Genomic DNA, 21,557 nt, shown 5'->3' on the forward strand with positions numbered 1-21,557 from the left:
TTTTTCTAGGAACAGGGATAAAAAAAATTGTGTTTTCCCCCCTACCTCCACTTTTGAGAAGATAACGATTAACATCCTGTATTGTTGTATTAATTGTAGGTCCAGTGGGGACACTTCCCGGAGTGACATCAGGATCATTCTCAGGGTCAATATTCTGAAGTCCTTTCCATGGCACTCCAGGATGAAATTCTGTTTATGACATCCAAAGTAAGAATCTATGTAAGCTGGTAATGTCATTACTTTTCAACGTGACTTTGAATATTCTGATTCTGCCAATGTTCTTTTTTGATTTTTCTTTTATTATTATTTTTTTTGATTTATCAATAATCACTTCCATATGCTTTTGAGTTTAAAATTTTTTTCCCCCTTCGTCCCCACCACCCTCCCCAAGACGGCGCACAATCTGATATATCCTGCCAATGTTCTTAAAACAAAGTTGCATACCACAATCATTATCTGCATTGAACACATCCTTGTAAAAAAGAAAAAGAGTAGAGGAAACCATCAAGCGACTAAGCATGATAGTGTATTCCAACCCATGGCTCCAGAGAGAAGAGAGGTGTGTTCTACTACTTGTTCTTGGGAATTGAGATTGGTGATTACAATTAATTTTTATTTACGTTCTGATTCTGCTTACTCTATCTATATCCATTCATTCAAATTTTTCCATGTTTCTCTGAATTCCTCATATCTATCACCTCTTATGGCACAATAGTATTCCATCACATTCACAATACCATAATTGGTTCTGCATTTCTCCAATCAACGGGGAAACTTTGCTTTCAGTTTTCTGCTACCAAGGCTGCTATGACTACTTAGGTATCTATTCTAGTCAGGAAATCATTGGGTCAAAGCATATAAAAAGTTCAGTAACTTTTCTTGAAATGACTGTAAATTGTTTTCCAGTTGCAGCACAATTTTGAGTTTCACCCACAGTTGGGTCTGTTTTTCTATTGCCATTACAATACAATACAATACAATACAATACATCATCTTTGCCACTTCTATGGTATGAAGTGAGACCTGCACTGTTTTAATTTCTCTAATCATTAGTGAGTTAGAGCATTTTTTCATATGATTGTTGAATGCAATTTTTCTTTAGAAAACTGTATTCATATAGTTTGACTACTTATCTACTACAGAATGGCCCTTGTTCATCTATCTATATATCAGTTCCCTAAGTATCCTGGATATCAGATTTATCTAAGAAACTTGATAGGAGCATTTCTCCTCCACTCAACAGTTTCTCTTCTTAGCTGAGTTGATTTTGTTTATGCAATTTTTTTCATTTTATGTAACTAAAACGACCTATTTTAGCTTTTATGATCACTTTTATCCCTCACTGCATAAAAAAATTTCCCCCAGTTACAGTCGCTAAAGATACTTCTTTCCATTCTTCTTTAATTGTTTTCTGATGAGACTTTTTCTATTTAGGTACAATATCCATATACCATGAAAGATACTGGCCTAAATTTAATTTCTGTAAAACTGCTTTCCAGTCTTTCCAGATGTTCTTGGTGAATGGGAAGTCCTTCCTCCAGTTATGTGCAGCCTTGAGTTTATCAAATTCTGGACTGCTGTGTTTGATTCCTTTGGTGCCATATTTGTCTAGTATGTTTTAACCAAAGAAATTTTTCATAGCTACTAATATGGTTTTTTGGTGCATTTCAGAGTCTTCCAATTAACTCATGAATCCTATGGAAATAACTAGCTTATCTCATAAATATTCACTTGCAGTAGCTTTAAATTAGAATCCATATACAATGGACAGAATATACATTTTCATGAGCTTTGTTGTTCATCATCAATAACATTTTTGTTTTGTTTTGTTTTGTTTCGTCTGATGACATTTGATATGTTGGCTCTTACTTAAGTCGATTTGTTATGGCATTATTAACCAAAGAGGACAAAGTAAGGCCTATAGTCTCAAAATGTAGTGAAGAAATTCCCATGAAAACTCAAAGAAATAACAGAATATCAACGTTTCAGAATTTACATTAGTTCAGTACTTGATTTCCCTGTTCTAAAACAATCTACTCTGGGCTTTTTTTTTTTTTTTTGGATTAAGACCTGTGATTTCATGGGTGTAGAGTACTCTTGGTACATTACTGATGTAGTTAGGCAATTAATCTGTAACTTACAGTCATAGTTACTGGGGCAGTGCTGTCAAACTCAAACAGAAACAAATCCCTGTCTGCCCATATTCACTTAGAAAACCTCAAATTAACATTATTTATATTGTAATGTATTTTTTTAATTTTGTTAGATATTCCCCAATTATATTTTAATCTGGTTCAGGCACATTCAGGAGGTTTGTAGCCACATGGGGCCCAAGGACTATGAGTTTGACACTTCTAACCTAGGGCACTGAGAGGTGGTGATTTACCTATTATAACCAAGTTAGTATGTACCAGAGGTAGGACTTGAATAAAGGTCTTCTCTAATTTCTACTTGATGTTGTCTCTTACTAGACTCTACCTGTATGAACTGTAGAAAAACTATTATTTTACCTGGTGGCCAGTTAATGCTGGAACCATTTGAGATTTTATCATTATCAGATTTGGCACGTGACCAGCTGTGGGGAACGGCTACAGGAGGGCTGGCTGGTGATTCACTGTTTTGGATTAAATCATACCGGCCATAAGAGTCATCAATGGAGGACTTACCCGGAGGCCCAATGCTTAAGCCTCCAGGGATAGCACCTGTAATGAGAAACAAAAATAGAAGAAACAAATAAAACATGCTATACAAGTGGTAAACCTCAAAGCCTATAAACAATTATTAAGCTTCTACTATCTACCAAATACTGTGCTAACTAACAAGAATAAGTGGGAGACAATCAACAGCAGAAAGACATTAGCATTAGGGAGAATCAGGAAAGATTTCTTTTCTTAAAATTTTTTTTCCGATTACATGTAAACATAGTTTTCAACATTCACTTTTATATGCTTTTGAGTTCCTAATTCTTCTCCTTCCCCTCTCTCCCTCCCCCAGACAGCAAGCAATCTGATATGGGTTATATGTTTATAATCATATTAATCATATTTTCACATTAGTCATGTTGTGAAAGAAGAATCAGAACAAAAGGGAAAAACCATGAGAAAGAAAAAACAAACAAAAAAAACCAATGAAAATAGTAGGCTTCAACCTGCATCCAGACTCCACAGTTCTTTCTTGGGATGTGGATAGCATTTTCCATCATGAGTCTTTTGGAGTTGTCTTAGATCATTGTATTGCTGAGAAGAGCGTCTATCATAGATGATTATTACACAATACTGTTGTTACTGTGTACAATGTTCTCCTGGTTCTGCTGACTTCACTCAGCATCAATTCATGTAAGTCTTTCCAGGTTTTTCTGAAATCATCCTCTTGTCATTTCTGCTTGTCACAATAGTATTCCATTACATTCGTATATTACAATTTGTTCAGCCATTCCCCAATGGATGGGCATCCCTTCAATTTCCAATTCTTGGCCGTCACAAAAAGAGCTGAAAGAGGTATCTTTGTATATGTAGGTCCTTTCCCCTCTTTTATAATCTCTTTGGGATACTGACCTAGTAGTGGTATTGCTGGATCAAAGAGTACATATATGCACAGTTTTATAGCCCTTTGAGCTTGGTTCCAAATTGTTCTCCAGAATGGTTGGATCAGTTCATAACTCTACCAACAATGCATTCGTGTTCCAATTTTCCCACATCTTCCCCAACATTTATCATTTTCCTTTTCTATCATATTAGTCAATCTGATACGTTTGAGGTGGTACCTCAGAGTTGTTTTAATTTGTATTTTTCTAATTAATAGTGACATAGAGCATTTTTTCATATGACTATAGATAGCTTTAATTTCTTTGTCTGAAAACTGCCTGTTCATATCCTTTGACCATTCATCAATTGGGAAATGACAAAGATTTCTTAAAGAAGGTAGGATTTAAGCTGGAACTTGAAGGATGCAAAGGAATCCAGAAGGTGGAATTGAGGAGGGAGAGAATTTTAGGCATGAGGGATAGCCAGTAAAAATACATGTGCCCCAGTAAAAATGCATGGAGTCAGGAGATGCATTGTCTTATGCAAGGAATAACAAGGAGGCCTGTATCACTGGATTGCAGAATACGTGGTCAGGGTGTAAGGTGTAAGAAATAGTGAACAGAGAATTTATATTTGATGCTAGAGATGACAGTGAGCCACTGGTGGCAGCTAGGTGGTACAGTGTACACAGGACCTCAAGTCAGGAAGACCTGAACTAAAATCTGGCCTTGGATGCTTCCTAGCTGTGTGATTCTGGGCAAGTTACTTAACCTCTGGCTATCTTAGTTTTGTCAACTATAAAACGGGGAAAATATTAGCACCTACCTCACATGATATCAAATGAGATAACTGTAAAGTGCTTAGCACAGTGCTTTATAAATGCTTATCCCATTCCATTCCTTAATCCACTTGAGTTTATTGAATGGAGTAATGGTGACATAGTCAGACCTGCAGTTTAGGAAGATCAATTTGACAGATGAGGATGTATTGTAGTGTGGAGAGATGAGACAGGGAAGCCAATCAAAAGGCTAATGCAGTAGATCAGGCATGAAGTGATGAAGGCCTAAAGTAGGGTGGTGGCAGTGTCAGAGAGAAGAATGCATATAGGAGAGATGTTATAAAGGTAAAATCAACAGGACTTGGAAACCGATTGGATACGGAGGTTGAGAGAGTGAGGAGTTGAGGATGACATCTCGGTTAGGTGACTGGATGGATGTGTTCAAGTCTTGGTGACTCCATTTGGGGTTTTCTTTGCCATTTCCTTCTCCACTTCATTTTACAGATGAGGAACTAAGGTAAACAGGGTTAAGTGACTTGCCCAGGGTCACAGAGCTAATAAATATCTGAGGCCATACTTGAACTAAGGTCTTCTTGACTCCAGGGCTGGTACTCTATTCATTGCACCACCTAGCTGCTCTAAATGTGTCACAGAGGGTGGCAAATATAGGTTTTCCTGGCTCTCTTTTAAATGGGAAAAACCATGGCGCACACCATTAATCTCTCACTAATTGAACTCTTTGTCATATGATCAGCCCATTGTCTTTTTTGGATCACGCATTTGTTTGACAATATCCTTTAGCCCAGTTTTTCTTCTAAATCCTTAATTTGTTGCAGGCTGCATATAACACATATCATACACTTTTCTTCAAGTGAAAACTGGTTTTTAATTCTGTGGAAATTGTTGTATTTCATTATTTAAAACCTTATAACACTACCATTAAACTACTGGGATGAGCCTGTGTCCCTGGGAGAAGTCTGGGATTGGTAAAAGAGTTTTGCAATTTCTTGGAGTCAATCCAACTTGCTATCCTTTTCCTATCTATCTATCTATCTATCTATCTATCTATCTATCTATCTATCTATCTATCTATCTATCTATCTATCTATCTATCTGGTGAGGCAATTGGGGTTAAGTGACTTGCCCAGGGTCGCACAGCTAGTGTCAAGTGTCTGAGGCCGAATTTGAACTCAGGGCTGGAGCTCTATCCACTGCATCACCTAGCTGCCCCATACTTTTCCTATTTAATTCAAATACCAACTAGTTATCCATTTTTACTGTTATTCATACACACACACACACACACATATTCTATAAATTCATTTAAATTTTGTTCATTTAAAAAGACTGCATGTCAAAATCAAATCGAGGCAATATACATTCTTCATCCACTTGCTTTTTAGTCTGTAACAAACAGTTGCATATCTATTTCAGGAGGCTCTGCAATGTTCAGGAGCTTGCTGCAACCAGCATGATGTCAAGCTGAAAAATGCTATCCACCTCCATTGAAAGAACTGATGAAATCTGAATATGCACCAAAGCATACCATTTTTCAATTTCTTTTTTTTTTAGTTTGAATTTTCTTCCACAAAATGACTAATACGGGAATGTTATACTTGATTACACATGTATAACCTATATCAGATTGCTTACAATTTCAGGGAGTTGGGGCATGGGGATAGAGGGAGGGATAGAATTTGGAACTCAAAACAATTGTAGTTTTATGTGTAACTGGGGAAAAAATAAAATATTGTTAAAAAAAGAATTTATCCCCTACTAAAGCACAGATCTAACCAAGTCAGTCTCCTACTCAACATACTCCAATGGATCATTAAAATCTTGATTCACAACATCTCTCATATATTTCCTCTTCTCTTCAGTCACAGACCCTCATTACCTCTTCCCTGGGCTATTTTTTAACAGCTTCTCAATTGGTTTCCCTGCCTCAAGTTTCTCCCCACTCCAATCCATCCTCCACTCAGTTTCCAAAAACACTTTAAGCACAGGTCTGACCATGTCACTTGTCCTACTCAGTAAGCTCCAGTGGCTCCTTATTACCTTTGGGATCAAATATAATGTCTCCTACTTGGCTTTTATGCTCTTCAATAGGCCTCCTCCTAACTGTTCAACATTGTATGTTCCTCTCCTCCATACACTATACAACCCAGATAAATTGGCCTACCTGCTACTCCTTATGCACAACTCTACCTCTTAACTCTGTTGTCAACACTGGTAATCCCTCTATGGAATACTTTCTCCCCTTATCTCTGCTTCTCAGCTTCCCTGAAGACTTGGCTCAAATCCCAGCATCTGCAGAATGCCTTTCTTGATGTCCCTTGTTACTGGTGACTTTCCTCTGGGATTAGTTTCCATTTACTTCTGTATATATCTGCTAAGTACTTAGTTATTTATGTGTCTCTTCCATTAGAATGTAAGCTCCTTGAGGGCAGGGGATGTTTTTGCCTTTCTTTGTATCCCCAGCACTTAGCACAGTACCCATCACATACTAAGTACTTAATAAATGCTTGTACACTGATGACTGGAGAACACTTTCTCTGCTTACCTCTGCTCCTTAGAATCCTTCATTTCCTTCAAACTCAGCTCAAGTGTCACCTTTTACATGAAACCTTTCCTGATTCTCCAGTTGCTAGTATACTATGCCTTATCACCTTGTATTGATTTTGCATATTACTATATTTATAATGCTTGTTGATTTTTTATATCTTTCAGTTAACTTGGCAATGGTAAAGATGTAGTTTTTTATGAAACATCTCTAGGAAAAGCAGCCTGCTCTCTTCTAATACCCTCATCAAAAATGTCATCAATGTGTGTATAGATGATTAAAATATACAAATTTTTATATATATGAAAGCAGGAATATAGAAAATAAGCCAGTAGTTGCTGATATTCTTTTAGTTAAAATTTTTTTTTGTTATTAATAAGGTCTGAATTTTTTCCTTATGCTTTTGGTATCTTCTAGTTGATTTCACAAATTTTGTTTTTATTTTTACCTCTGCAACAAGCATGTCCAGGACTATGATAATAGCTGCTGTGGTGGTTCTATCATACTTAAAGGTGAAAAAAGTTTGTTACGAAGTATTTGCTGATCATTTTCATTTTTTTCCTGTTTGTTGTCCTTCCAGTTTCATCCTTAAATATCCTTAGGATGACTTTGGGTTTCTCAGCAAACTTTATTAAACTGGTTTTACCTTCCATTACTGTTCATTATTTCCTGAGGCAATATTGTTCTGCAATCCTTATCTTTAAGCATTAACAATATAGTTTATATGATGCTGCTTTGAGCTGCCATCTCTTTCTACTTATCCAGTAAATTAAATGTTTGCTAAGGCATTTTTAAACTCTTGATCACCTTGTTACCAATTTGTTTATATCTACATGAAATTACTACAATCTATCTTTTTTTTTTCTTCAGTCCATTACTCATTTTCCATTATTAGTAACTTGTCTGAATGGATGAGAATTGAGTTTTCAATTAATTTTTTCATGACTTTCTAGCTTTGTACTCATTTTGATCATTTCCTCTAACAAGCTGGTATATTCGTTTCAATCAGTAATCAACTGATTGTCTGTAATCAACTCAGGTAGTTGATTCAAGAATGACTCCCACATGAGCTAATGAGTCATTTCTAGTCTGTAAATACATGATTAATTTTTTTTGGTCTGTTATTTGGTGCTCACCATGTCTACTGTCTACTGGTTCTTTTCTTGAAGAAAATGTTTTTAACATGTAGGCATGAGGTTTCTGTGTACTCGATAAATCTTTGCCCTCCCTTTCATTCATTATTCTAGATCCATGTTTTCATATACACATTTGCCATCTTTACATTGAAGTCATCAAGCATAAAAGTATACATATGCTGATTTAATTTGGAGGCTCTAAATGAGCCAATAAATTCTTTCTGGAATTACTTTACTCTTCATTCTTTCCAGTGGATGTTGGTTCATAAATTGCAATTATTTTCATGGTGGTCTTTTTGCAAATGAGCTAAATGAGCACTGAAAGCCACCAAGTATCATGATATAATGTTTCTTGCTGCTTTTGGGTGTGCAACAAAACCCACACTGTCAATTCCTTTATGTGCCTTTCCATGGAAAAGACCTGGGAAAGTCCTTAGCTTAAAAAGGCCAAGGTCTCCCACTGCACCAGGGCCATCGCCAGTTATCCTGATCTATATCTTGCTACTGGATCCAGATGGCTCTGGAGGAGAGAGTAAGGCTGGTGACTTTGTACAGTCCTTCCTCACTTAAATCCAATTCACTTACAAGTCATGGCATCACCTTCCTTCTGAGCTCTCCTTCCATTTAGCCACATCTTTATTTCCTCTTGTTTTGTTTATGGTGAGAACATCAAGATTGATATGGTTCAGTTCTTATAGTCATATGTCCACTCACTGATTATTGGACAAATAATCTCACATTTAGAGTAATAATTAAATTAAAGTTTATAGACCGCTAAAAACTATGTGATTCTAAGCATCTTTCCCCATCTTTTTGACAACTCTGCAACCATCACTGTGATCATACAGGACTGATGACTATTTTGTATTTTTCTTTGTTTCTTGGGTTGTCATGGCCAAAGAATTTCATCACCAAGTCACCAGCCTTCTGGTAATGAGCCTTTTTGTACTTACTTCATAAAGCTGGTCATTGCAAAATGGATTTGGTTTGTTGCTTGGACAGTCCTGGAAGTCTTTCCACGAAGGTACAACCCGTGAGAAGTTATGCTCTGCTGGCATACCCTTTGAAAAATTTAGGGTCACCTTCATGCCATGATAAGGCATTGAAGTACAACGTTTTGGAGGTATATATAACAACAGTAATAAAAACCACACACATTTCTGATGAAACATACCATGCTTGCTAGGATTCTGATCAAGTGGAGAAGCAGCACTGGATAAATTATCCATTGAATTGGGGTGTGTCCACTGAGGAAGGCGAGACTGAGACTGAGAAGTGTCCTTCACTGATAAACCACCAGTAATGTCCATGCTGTTTACATTCATGTTTGGGTTCAGTCCAGCTGCAACAGAAAGTATATTATAAATATCTCCTATAAAAAGAAAGTCTGTGTTTGAATTTATCTTAGTTTTACTTTAAATTTGGGGGAGGGGAGGGGAATACTTCATGGTTTCAACTCAAATCTCTAATTTATTAAAAAAAAGTAAACGAGGTTTTACCTATAGCTTTTCTTAATGGGATTAAATTGTTATATTGTCCATTCTTTTCAACATTCATAATCTTAACATCTAAGGTTAATCCTAATAAGTAAGTATCCTCTGTTAACAGGATGATACATTTTTAGACAAACAAATACTGAAATACAGAATTCTTAAGACAGAATGGAATTGTGCTAATCACCTACAGGCAGCTACGTGGCTGGATGAAGGAAAGCAAGTTCTGTAGAGACAGCTATCCTGACCAGCTGGGCAGGTAACCCAACTTAGGTGAAACAGCAAAATACTCTGAGTAAGAGACAGCTTCTGACAGGCAAGTCAAATAACAATTATCTCTGTTGAGGTCTGGATGCAGACAACCCAGGATTCTGAAACCAAAAGCCTTGGGTAATAGCAGCATCCCTCAGATCACTGGTCATGCTGCTATTATTGAAGAGAGAAATCATTTCAGGATGTGGGTCTAACTGCTTCACCACCATCAATACCAAATGCTGACTCTCTGCAATCAAAGCACAGGTAAGCCCCAAAGCCCTGGATTGACAGCATAAGGCCCACACAGCCATTATCTTGGGAAGCCAGCCTTGTGGAAATGTGACTTGTTAAGTGCTTTCATGAGCACTTATAGCCAAAGTGACTGCATACCTAGAAATGAAGGATCTTACCACCAAACTTATTCACACTGTCAAAAGGTCCAACACCAGAAATGGATGTGATTTTATCAGAGGAAATTACATTAAAAATATTGCATTATCATGGGCTTAGCCCTAGTACCCTAAGGATCATGGAACCTTTTAGGAAATAGCTGGTGGCATAATGGATAGAATGTTGGGCCTGGAATGAGGAAGACCTGAGTTCAAATTTGGTTTTAGATACTTCCTAGCTGTGGGAGTCTGTGTAAGTCACTTAACCTCTGTTTGCCTCAGTTCTTTAACTGTAAAATGGGGATAAAAATAGCACCGACCTCACAGTATTGTTGTAAGGATCAAATGAAATATTTGTAAAATTGCTTAGCATAGTGCTGGCAAATATAAATGTTTTTTCCCTTCCTCTTCCTTTCCATCTCACTTGCAGCTTTGAAATCTTATATATCTGTTGTCTCCACCATTCAAATGTGAGCTTCTTAAAAGCAGGGACTATTTTACCTTATTTAAAACAGTGCTTTGCCATAGTAAACATTAAATACATGCTCTTCATTTATTCATTCATTACTCACTCATCTAGCTTGTAGGAAGTAAGGATAGATATCAAGTTGAAAAGAAGAGTTGTAAAATTGCAAGAGCAAACATTCACAGCCAAGTAAAAACAATAGTTTTTAAGAAAGAACATTAGGCAATGTGTGTAAATGTTATATAAATTCCAGGCAGAAGAAAGCTAAAAGTTATGGGCTATCCTGCTTAGGTAGGCTATAATTTTAAAAGAATAAATCTGTTTACCAAAGGCAGGCTAGCTGTAAATGAAGTTAAGATTATGTTTTGGTGTTAAGTTTGATACAAAACTACTTATTTCTTGAACAAGCCTTGCATTTTTATGTCTCTGGCTTTCTCTATGCTATTCCCTCCATTCAGAATGTCCTTCCTCCTCCAGTTCTGTCTGACTGATTCCTCCCCTTTTCCCAAGGGCCAGCTCTAATGTCATCTTCAGGGAAGTGCTTTCTGATCTCCACTACCAGAAATAACTTCTCCCTTAGTACACTTGGAGCTCTATCATGAACTAGAAGTGTCCCTAGACATCATCTAGACATGGAGTTCTTTACCTGAGGTCTCTGTGTGGTTTGTCTTTCATTCTCGAAGAAGACCATGATATCAGGAAGATGATGCCATGACTTACAAGTGAATCTGATTTGAGTGAGGGAGAGCTATACAAAGTTACCAGCCTCACTTTCTCCTCCAGAGCTACCTGGGTTCAGTAGCCAGATATAGATCAGGACAACTGGAGATGGCCCTGGGATCCCTGAATTTGTTTTTAGAAAAGATTTTAATAACTTTATTACAACATAATTAATTTTTAAAAAATAAGCCTGTATTTTGTTCATTTAAAAACACTATTTTAAGAAAGTCATAGGCTTCACTGGTGATTGCCAAAGAGGTCCATGACATATAGAGAAACTTAAAAACCCCTATTTAGTTCAACTCCCTCATTTAACTGGAGGAAATTGAGGTACAGAGAGGTTATGGGACTTGTCCAAGGTTACATGGAAATAAGAAGCAGAATAGGGATGTGAACCAGTCCCAATTTTCTAACTCTAGAGTCTGTTTTTACTTTCTATTTTCCTACTCAGTCTCTTAAAATAAAATTTCCTTCATTTTTATGAGGAAACAAATTTAGGCCCAAAGAAATCAAATGATCTGCTGAAGACCACACAGGTGGTAAACAGCAAAACTACAATCGTTCTGAACCTGGGTCCTCTGACTCCAAATTTAGTGCTTTTTTACCTGTACTACACACCTGCTTCCTATAAACACTAAGCTCATCTATTAAGTATGATAAAAAAGATTCAGAGTTTTAGTGGTCCAATTTACTTCCCTAATTTTAAAGATAGAGAAACTGAGGCCCAGAGAGAGTAACTGACTTGTCCGAGGTCATCCAGCACCTCTCACTTTTAAGTCCATGCCCTTTCATGCTAGACTATGATTATTTTTTTTCCCAGGATTACAAAACTAGTAAACGATGGAAATACTATATTTAGTATACCTAGATTTTAGCAAAGCATTTATAAGGTCTCTCATTTTATCCTCATGGAAATCCCCAGGGGGAAACAAATGAGCTAGGCTTCCAGCATTACTGCTCATAAGCCCCAAATGTTGTGTTTTCCATAAACAATCAGCTGGACTTAATTAGCTTTTTTTTTTTAAAAGCAAAGAAATTTATAAGCAAGAAAGGTTGTTTAAAAAATTCTCTCCAAAAGGCTGAGACACATTCTCCCACACATTGGCCTGGGGAGAATGGGCACAAATTTAAAATACAAAAGGAGTGAGGCATATATGGAGAGAATTCATGTGCTATTAGAAGTGCATGTCACAACTCCTGGTTATAGAGGCCTCATGAAGTTTACCAGAGATGTTACCTCTTCTGAGCTTTGAGAGTTGGTATTTTGTTGAGCCCATGGCCATCCTTCTTGATGACAATAAGAATCAGATTCAGTGAAGCTGCCTTTTTTATGTGTGCTTATTACTCCTTGGCTAGATATTTTCTCTTACTAGTCTAGTCTTTCTTTTTAAAAATAATTTACTTTTAGTTTTTAACATTCACTTCCATAAGATTTTGAGTTTTAAATTTTCTCCCCCCCAAGATGGTGTGTAATCTGACATAGGTTCTACTTAAACATTCATATTAAACATCTTTTCACATTAGTTATGACGTAAAGAAGAATTAGAACTAATGGGAGCAACCACGAGAAAGAAGAAATAAAACAAAACAACAAAAGAAAAGGAGAGCAAATAGTATGCTTCCATCTGCATTCAGACCCCATGGTTCTTTTTCTGGATGTGGATAGCATTTTCCATCATAAGTTTTTTGGAGTTGTCTTAGATCCTTGCTTTGCTGAGAAGAGGTAAATCTATCAAAGTCCATCATTGCACAATGTGGCTGTAAATGTTCTCTTGGTTCTGCTCATTTCATTCAGCATCAGTTCGTATAAGTCTTTCCAGGTTTTTCTGAAGTCTGCCTGCTCATCATCTCTTATAGCACAATAGTATTTCATTACATTCATATTCCACAACTTTTTCAGCCATTCCCCAATTGATGGGTATCCCCTTGATTTCTAATTCTTTGCCACCACAAAAAGAGCTGTTATAAATATTTTTGTATGTGTTGGTCCTTTTCCTTTTTTTATGATCTCTCTGGGATAGAGACCTAGAGGTGGTATTTCTGGGTTAAAGGGTATGCACAATTTTATAGCCCTTTGGACATAGTTCCAAATTGCTCTCCAGAATGGCTGCATCGGTTCACAACTCCACCAATAATGTATTAGTGTTCTAATTCTTCCACACCTTCTCCAGCATTTATCATTTTCCTGTTTTATCATGTTAGTCAATCTGATAGGCGTGATGTGGTACCTCAGAGTTGTTTTGATTTGCATTTCTCTAATCAACAGTGATTTGGAGAATTTTTTCATATTGGTCTAGTCTTTCTAATGACAGTTAATGGTGGGAAAAGGAAGAAGAGAGGAAGTGGGGTATGGAGAGAGAAGAAGAGACATGAGAGAGAGATAGTGTTTCTAGAAAATCAACTGGTGTATTTTTGGCAAAGTCCATAATCTCAAATTCTGGACAGTTATTTAGTGACTTGGGGAGGTTTCTTTTCCAGTGCTTTTCCAGTGCCTTACACTAAAGCTCCGAATTGTTTTTGTGGCACAGTTTATATATAATTGGAGAATTAACATTTTCCCATACTTCCAAATACATAGTGATAAAACTTAAACATAATATTTTACTAAGTCCCACAAGTTACCAGTTGTCTTAGTGCTTACAAAAATATTTTCCAACCTAAACATATGAGAAGAAAATCAGCCCTCAATCCTCTGAAGGAAAAGTCTAGTCTTTACAGGGCTCCCAGAATACTTGGGACTCTCCCAACAGAAAAGGACCTGAGGGTGACTATAAGTCATTCTCTTTCATTCTTCAGGTGAGAAATCAATCACAGCACCACTGGCAAGAGGTTGCAGGACTTGGCACTTTCTCACTGCCTGTCACACTGAAGGACTCCTCTGTTCTGGGCTTTGTCAGGTACTAAGTGCTACAACATATTAGTACTGGGTCCAGGGACCTAAAGTATTCATTCTCTCTATTTTCCCACGAGAAGCTCCTGTGGACCTACATGCACAAACCAGGTTTAATCGTGGAAAATTCTTTTGGGTCTCTGCAAAACACAGGGAACCCAAAATTTTTCTAAGGCTCCTTGAATCATATAGGGAATCCTACTTGATGTCCAAATCATCCCTCATTATGACAAAAACATTAACTTAGAAAAGCTTCAAAGAAGTATGAGGCTCCCAAAAGGGATTAAACACTTGGGATTGATTACTTAGTATTTATAAGTCAGCAGGCAAACCTTATTCTAAAGACCTTCAGTCTGTAAGGACAAGCTGCCTGGACTCACAATAGGCAAGCAGTCTAAGTCTGCTTAAGAGCAATAAAGTAAAATCAAAAGAATTATTTATGAGCTATGTGTGACAATTTGGTTGATTTTTAAACAAATGGGTACAGTAATACAAGCACTCAAAAAAGCAAACATTTCAAAGGAACTGCTCTGAATTATACAGCAAAACAAAACCAACAATGTTGTGAAATGATGAGCAACAGGGAAAATTGGGGGGAGGGGGCATGTCAACAATTCACAGCGTGATTTTTAGCTTTGACCTATTCGGCCCAATGCTCTGGCAATTAAGTATGTTCAGTTTTACTGGCTGCCAGAATTTTAGACAAGAGAAGAAGAGGGACCCCAGAGACTGGATATCAACATGCTTGACCTGGGCCCTGGCCTTGGCACAGCTATGTTATTGGCAAAGGAATACAAGATAAGCACATGAATTTTATGCAATTGACAAGTCATACCAGTCTGATGTGTTTCCAGAAATACATTATCTGATTAGAGTTTAAAACAAGAGAAAAAACTTACTCCCCCTGTCCCCTCCTCCCTCTCAGTAGACATCTATGAACTAGGATAGGTAAAAAAGAGAGTCCATGGTGGAGAACTGAACCACTGGGTCCTTGCAAATATGAAGTGTTCCAAAATTATCCCAGACTTAGTCCCTACAGTATAGTGCCCTCTTCAGGGCTACTTTTCTAACTTGTACCTGCCCTGGTGAATCATCTATTACTCTTAGGGTTCTAGAGGGTAACCTGGAAAGACTGGTTTTTTAGTATTAATGCTCATGAGCTCGTACCAGTATGTTTTTCATTAACCATCAGTCAAACTTAGTTTTTTTTTTTGTTAGCACAGCTAGTTACTAAGATGGTATAGGAAGAAGAACAGTTACAGAAACATTTCCCTGAAAGTCTGCATCATACTCTCCCATAAATACACACAGGGACCATGGGGAGAGAGGACACAGAATATGAAGGTAGGGAGGCACACATGTGCTAAAAATATACCTTGCACTTGGTTAATGGAAGTATTTTTTTACTTTTGTAAAGACCTTATAAAGTTCTCTTTTCTTCTGGGCTTTGAGGGTAGGCTTGTGCAGGCTACCGCTGCCCCTTCTGACATGAGGGGTCAGGATTTGAGAAATTGCCTTTTATAGGATGACTACTGCTCCCAGCTGAATGTTTTCTCCCTGCCTCCCCAATTTGTTCAGTCTGTCTAATGAATGTCATTTGCCCTATATTTTACTGAAAAAGAATCTTAAACTCATCATATCCAAAATGGAACTAATCATCTTTTCCTCCAAACCATATCCCCTCCCCAACTTCCCTATTACTATCTGAAAGTAACACCATCCTCCATAGTACTTCCTTGAACAATGTAAGCCTGGGGTACTGGCACCAAAAGATTTAGAACCCTGTCACTTGGGGCAATGGAGCACATAAGTGGCTTGTCGAGGATGACAAAACCAGCATATGACAAGAAGCATGACTTTGGCATCTAAAGCTGGCTCTCTATCAACTATGCCACCCTGCATCTCTTCACATAGTATTTTGTTCACTAAAGTCCTTACCATACAATGTTTAATATTATGCTTGTGGCTTTGAAGGCAAGGACTATGCCTCATTAAATTTTGCGTATTACTTTAGGATAGCTAACATTTTGTATGTCAGAATAAGACACTCAAAAATCCCGACAGGCTAGATGAATCAAATCTATTAAGATGAAAATTTTTAAAATTACATATTTAATAATTATAATAAAAAATCAAATAAACAAAAAGTACATTTTAAAATGTAGGACTGAAATCCTACATTAAACCCTTAGGCTTTCATAAGGTAGAACCAAATGAAATAAAAAGGAAATATTTTTGATCTCTCTTTTTCAGGGCTGATTGAAAAATCTCTATGTGGCTTTGTTTTCTTTAATAAAATGAAATTCAATAGGGAAAAATGTAAAATCCCTAGAGTTGGGTTAAAAAAATCAACATTACAAGTATAAGACAGGGAATATGTGGCTATGCAACATACGAAAATAGATTTGGAGGTCCCATTGGACTGCAACACTAATATAAATTATCAGTGACATGACAGCCAAAAAAGCTAATGCAACCATAGGCAGCCCTGCTGTAATTTGTCCTGGTCAGATCTCAATTTGATGATTGTGCTCCATTCTAGGTACTCCATTTTAGAAAGTCCATCGATAAGTTGGAAAACATAGAGGAAGATGATCAGAATGGCTGTCAAGTATCTGAAGGACCTGTCATGTGGAAGAGGTATTATACTTGTCATCTTGTCCACAGAGGAATAATCAGTGGAAGGCACAGAGAGCAGACTTAGCAATATGTTTAAGTTGAATAAGATGGCCTCTGAGGTTCATTCCAACTTAGAGAGTATGGGGACTTGGATAAAATCAGGGCATATAAGTTTGGCCACAGTTTGGAGCAGCTAATTACTATGAATTTATGGTTTATGGAAACTAAGAAAATCCAAATGAATATCTTCAAGATTGGAAAGAATACCTTGGCAAATAAGCTTTCTAGAAATGAAAACGGGCAAGTATAGCCATAATTTTGGCAGGGGTGGGGTAGGAGGGGATGACCAAAGAGAGGAACAGAGTCAATACACACAACTGACATTAGGGAAATTGCTCTTCTGAAAGAAAACATGGTATCTCTTCTTCAATATGAAGTGGGAAGAAGAGAGTGGGACCTGAGCCCAGTTAGAATAAGTTCAAAAGAGGGAGGAGTTGGAAGCAGAAGTCATGAATAATGTGATAGGAAACTGATCCTCAGATCCTGAGGAAAGGGCATGAACTCTTCCTTTCAGCAGAGGACCTCACCTCATACTTTACTGAAAAAATTTGAGACTCCTCTTTCATACCAATTTTACACTTAAAATCACCTCCAATTGTCTCCCATTTTCTCCATCTTTACTCTAGTATCAGATGGAAGAGGTGAATCTTTTTGCTAATACCAACCCCTCTAATTTTATCTCTGATCCCATTTCTTCCCATCTCTTCTGGAAGCTTGTTCCTTTGAGCATCTATTTTTAACTGAACTTCAATTTACCCTCATCTACCAGTTTTTCTCCTGAGTAGCTGTAGGTATCACCTCCCATCCTTACAAAACCGTTTCACTTGGCTTATCCTCTATTTCTTCTCCCTTTTGCAGTCAAAGTCCTAGAAATAAAACTGTTCATACTTATTGTCACCACTTTTTTCTTTTCTGTCACTTATTAATGACCAATATAGCTTCTGTCCCTATTACTCAATGGAAATTGCTCTTGGCAGAGTTAATAAAGATTTATTTATTGTTTTAGATAGATACTACTTATCATTTTAAGGAAAGCTCCATTTATTCCTATGCTTTCCAGTGTTTTTAATAGGAATAAGTTTTGTATTCTGTCAAAAGCTTTTTCTTCATCTATTGAGATAATCATATGATTTTTGTTATTGATATGGTCAACTATGCTCAAAGGTTTCCTAATATGGAACCAACCTTGCATTCCTACTATAAATCCCACCTGTTCATAGTGTATGATCTTTGTGACGAGTTGCTGTAATGTCCCTGCTAGTATTTTATTTAAAAATTTTGCATCAATATTCATTAAGGAATTGGTTTATAGTTTTCTTTCTTTGTTCTTGTTCTTCCTGGTTTAGGTATCAGCACCATATTTGTGTCATAAAAGGAATTTGGAAGGACTCTTTCTTTGCCTATTTTTCCAAATAGTTTATACAGTACTGGAATCAGTTGTTCTTTAAATGTCTGGTAGAATTCACTTGTGAATCCATCTGGTCCTGGGAATTTTTTTCTTAGGGAGCTCATTGATGGTTCAATTTCTTTTTCTATTTCTTTTTCTGTTAATCTGGGCAATTTATATTTGTGTAAATATTAATACATTTCACTGAGACTATCAGATTTATTGGCATATAATTGGGTAAAATAAATCCCAATAACTGGTTTTACTTCATTTTCATTGGTGGTGAATTCCTTCTTTTCATTTTTTGATAATGGTAATTTGGTTTTCTTTTTCTTTTTAAATAAAATTAACCAACGGTTTATTTTATTTTATTTTTTATAAAACTAGTTCCTAGTTTTATTTATTAGTTCAATGATTTTTTTTTTTTACTTTCAATTTTATTAATCATTCCTTTGATTTTTCAGGACTTCCAATCTGGTGTTTAACTGAAGATATTAAATTTGTTCACCTAGCTTTTTTTAAGTTGCATGCCCAATTCATTGATTTGCTCTTTCTCTATTTTATCTATATAAGCATTTAAAAATATAAAATCTCCCCTAACTATAGCTTTGGCTGCATCCCATAAATTATGGTATGTTGTCTCATTGTTGTCATTCTCTTTAATGAAATTCTTGATTGTTTCTATGATTTGTTCTTTTATCCACTCATTCTTTAGGATTAGATTATTTAGCTTCTAATTAACTTTTAATCTATGTTTCGACAGCCCTTTTATTGAATGTAATTTTATTGTACTGTGATCTGAAAAGGATGCATTTAATATTGCTGCATTTGGTTGTGAGATTTTTATGCCCTGGTCAACTTATGCCCATGGTCAATTTTTGTGTAGATACCACGTATATTCCTTTCTATTCCCATTCAATTATCACCAGAGGTCTATCATATCTAACTTTTCTAAAATTCTATTCATCTAATGATTTGTTTATTGCTAAATCCAGTAGCTTCTTCTTAGTCCTCACCCTTCCTGATTTCTCTGCAGTATTTGCCATTGCTGACCATCTCTCTTTCTGAATATTCTCCCCTCCCAGGGATTTTGTGACACTGATCTCTCCTGTTTTTGCCCCCTACCTGACTGACTGATCCTTCTCATTCTCTTCATTCATATCCTTCCTCTTTGAGTCTGCATGCCTCTAATGTAGGGTTTTGTCTTGGGTCTTCTCTTCTTTCTACAATTTCTTTCCTGGAGATTTTATTACCTCTCATGGATGAAACTATGATTTCTCTGCAGATAACTCCCAAATGTATATATCTAGTCATCATTTTTCTCTTCAGCTCTGGTTCCAGACCTTCAACTACCTGCTTGACAATGCTGCCCGGATGTTGCATAAGCGTCTAAAATTTACTATTCCTCCCCCTGCCCCCAACACTATCTTCCATCTATTTCCTTGCTTTTTCTGAAGGCACTATCATTCTTCTAGTAACCCATGTACTCAACCTAGGAGTCATCTAATACCCTTTGCTCTCACCCATGCCCCATATTAAAGTGGCTAAGTCTTGATATTTTTATCTCCACATATCCCTCTTGTATACTCCTTTTTTTTTTTTGGTGAGGCAATTGGGGTTAAGTGACTTGCCCAGAGTCACACAGCTAGTGAGTGTTAGTATACTCCTCTTCTTAGCATTCACATGACACTCCCCCTGTTTTAGGCTTTCTCTGTCTCTCATTTAGCACTAAAGGAGGCAACAGTTTCCCCACTGGTCTCCCTGTCCGAAGTTCCCTCTATAGTCCATATTCCACATAACTGCCAAATTGGCATTCCTAATGCACAGACTACATCACTCTCCAATTAAAGAACCTTTAGAGGCTCACTATGGCCTCTGAGATACAATAAAAATGCCTCTTCATAATCTGGCTCTAGCCTTCCTTTCCAGGATAATTACACATCACTTTCCCTTGCATACTCTATGGTCCAGCCAAATAAACTGGCCACCTACTTTGCTTTTCTGTGTATATAACATCCATCTCCCATCATCATACTTTTGCATAGGCAATTTCACAGACCTGGAATGCTCTCCCTCTCCATCTCCACTTTTGGAACCCCTTGCTCATTTCAAAACTCAGCTGATGAACCACTTTATTAGGTCTTTCCAATTGCCTAGTTTTTAGTGTTCCTCTTTTCTAAATTAATTTTGTATATGTTTTATCTATACTTCTCTCTGTATACATATTCCCCTCCAAATAATGTAATCTCCATCACAGTAAGGACTATTTTATTTTGGTGCTTCTATATCTATTACCTAGCACATAGTAGATACTAAATAAATCACTGTTGAAATGACCTGGGCAATGAAAAAAATGAAATCCAGAAACCTGTTTAAGACAGAAAGTTCTTTCTTAGGATCAGTTGGGAGGGTCTACAACTCCAAAGCTTTGTTTATCTGGGGTGTTGCACACACAGGAAAGGCTGTGGAGCATCAGCTCTTACCCGCCCTGGTAGAAGAATAGCTGTGTCCTCTTCTAGGAGGAAGAACAGGGAGGAAAGAAAGTTAAAAGGGGAGCTGTCATGTAGCATTTGGTCCAGGACAGGCCTGTACAACCTGTGGCCCTCAGGCTGCTTGCGGTACATCAAAGGACTTTAGGGGGCCCTCGAAAAATGTAGAGGAAAACATCTTTTGTATGTAGAGGAAATCCTTTGGTGGGCTACAGATTGTGCAGGTCTGGTCTAGGATGTTCTATGAGAACATTTCTAGTGATGAGGAATCTATTACTTCATTCAATAGCTCACTTCACTTTCTGACTATTATAACTGTTGGGAAATTCTTTCTCATACCGTTAAAATCCAGCTTCTTATAATTTATACTCACTGGTTCTAGTTAGTCCCTCCAACATAGAATAAATTTAGTTCCTCTCCCTCAACCATCTTTGATAATAAAGATAATATCAAACTGAAGTCTATAATTTCTGGGATCTACCAATTCTCCACTTTATGAAAATTGCATCAACATCTGCCCATTTCCAGTATTGTGGCATCTTTCTCATTCTCTATGATTCTTCAAAGGGTACTGGCAAGAATTAAGTAGTCATATCTATAAATTCTTTAGTACTTTGGAATGAGTCTGGGCCAGGAGACTTGAGTGTATTTAGAATGCCCTCTGTGGGCTTCAATTCACTTTTACTCATGTTGACTGTATTTTGTCTGAATATCATTCTCCTTGACAGAGGACATAGAAATGATGTCTACATTAAAGGGATGAAGGGATAGAGAGAATCCACATCAAA

At 37.0% G+C, this 21,557-nt stretch overlaps 1 protein-coding gene across 5 annotated transcripts in view; it reads right to left on the minus strand.

Annotated features, from left to right (window-relative positions):
• Positions 1 to 21,557, minus strand: part of TNRC6C (trinucleotide repeat containing adaptor 6C) — a 171,185-nt gene that overhangs the window by 17,022 nt on the left and 132,606 nt on the right. For all 5 annotated transcript variants that reach the window (XM_027850100.1, XM_027850099.1, XM_027850096.1 and 2 more), the window contains 3 exons: positions 9,176 to 9,343; positions 2,511 to 2,702; positions 46 to 189 (listed from right to left, as the gene is read on the minus strand). In XM_027850100.1, coding sequence (XP_027705901.1) covers positions 46 to 189; positions 2,511 to 2,702; positions 9,176 to 9,343 — 504 coding nt within the window. The remainder of the gene's footprint in view (positions 1 to 45; positions 190 to 2,510; positions 2,703 to 9,175; positions 9,344 to 21,557) is intronic.

Source organism: Vombatus ursinus, unplaced genomic scaffold (genome assembly GCF_900497805.2).
Source record: "Vombatus ursinus unplaced genomic scaffold, bare-nosed wombat genome assembly UNPS02008996.1, whole genome shotgun sequence".
Lineage (NCBI taxonomy): Eukaryota > Metazoa > Chordata > Mammalia > Diprotodontia > Vombatidae > Vombatus > Vombatus ursinus.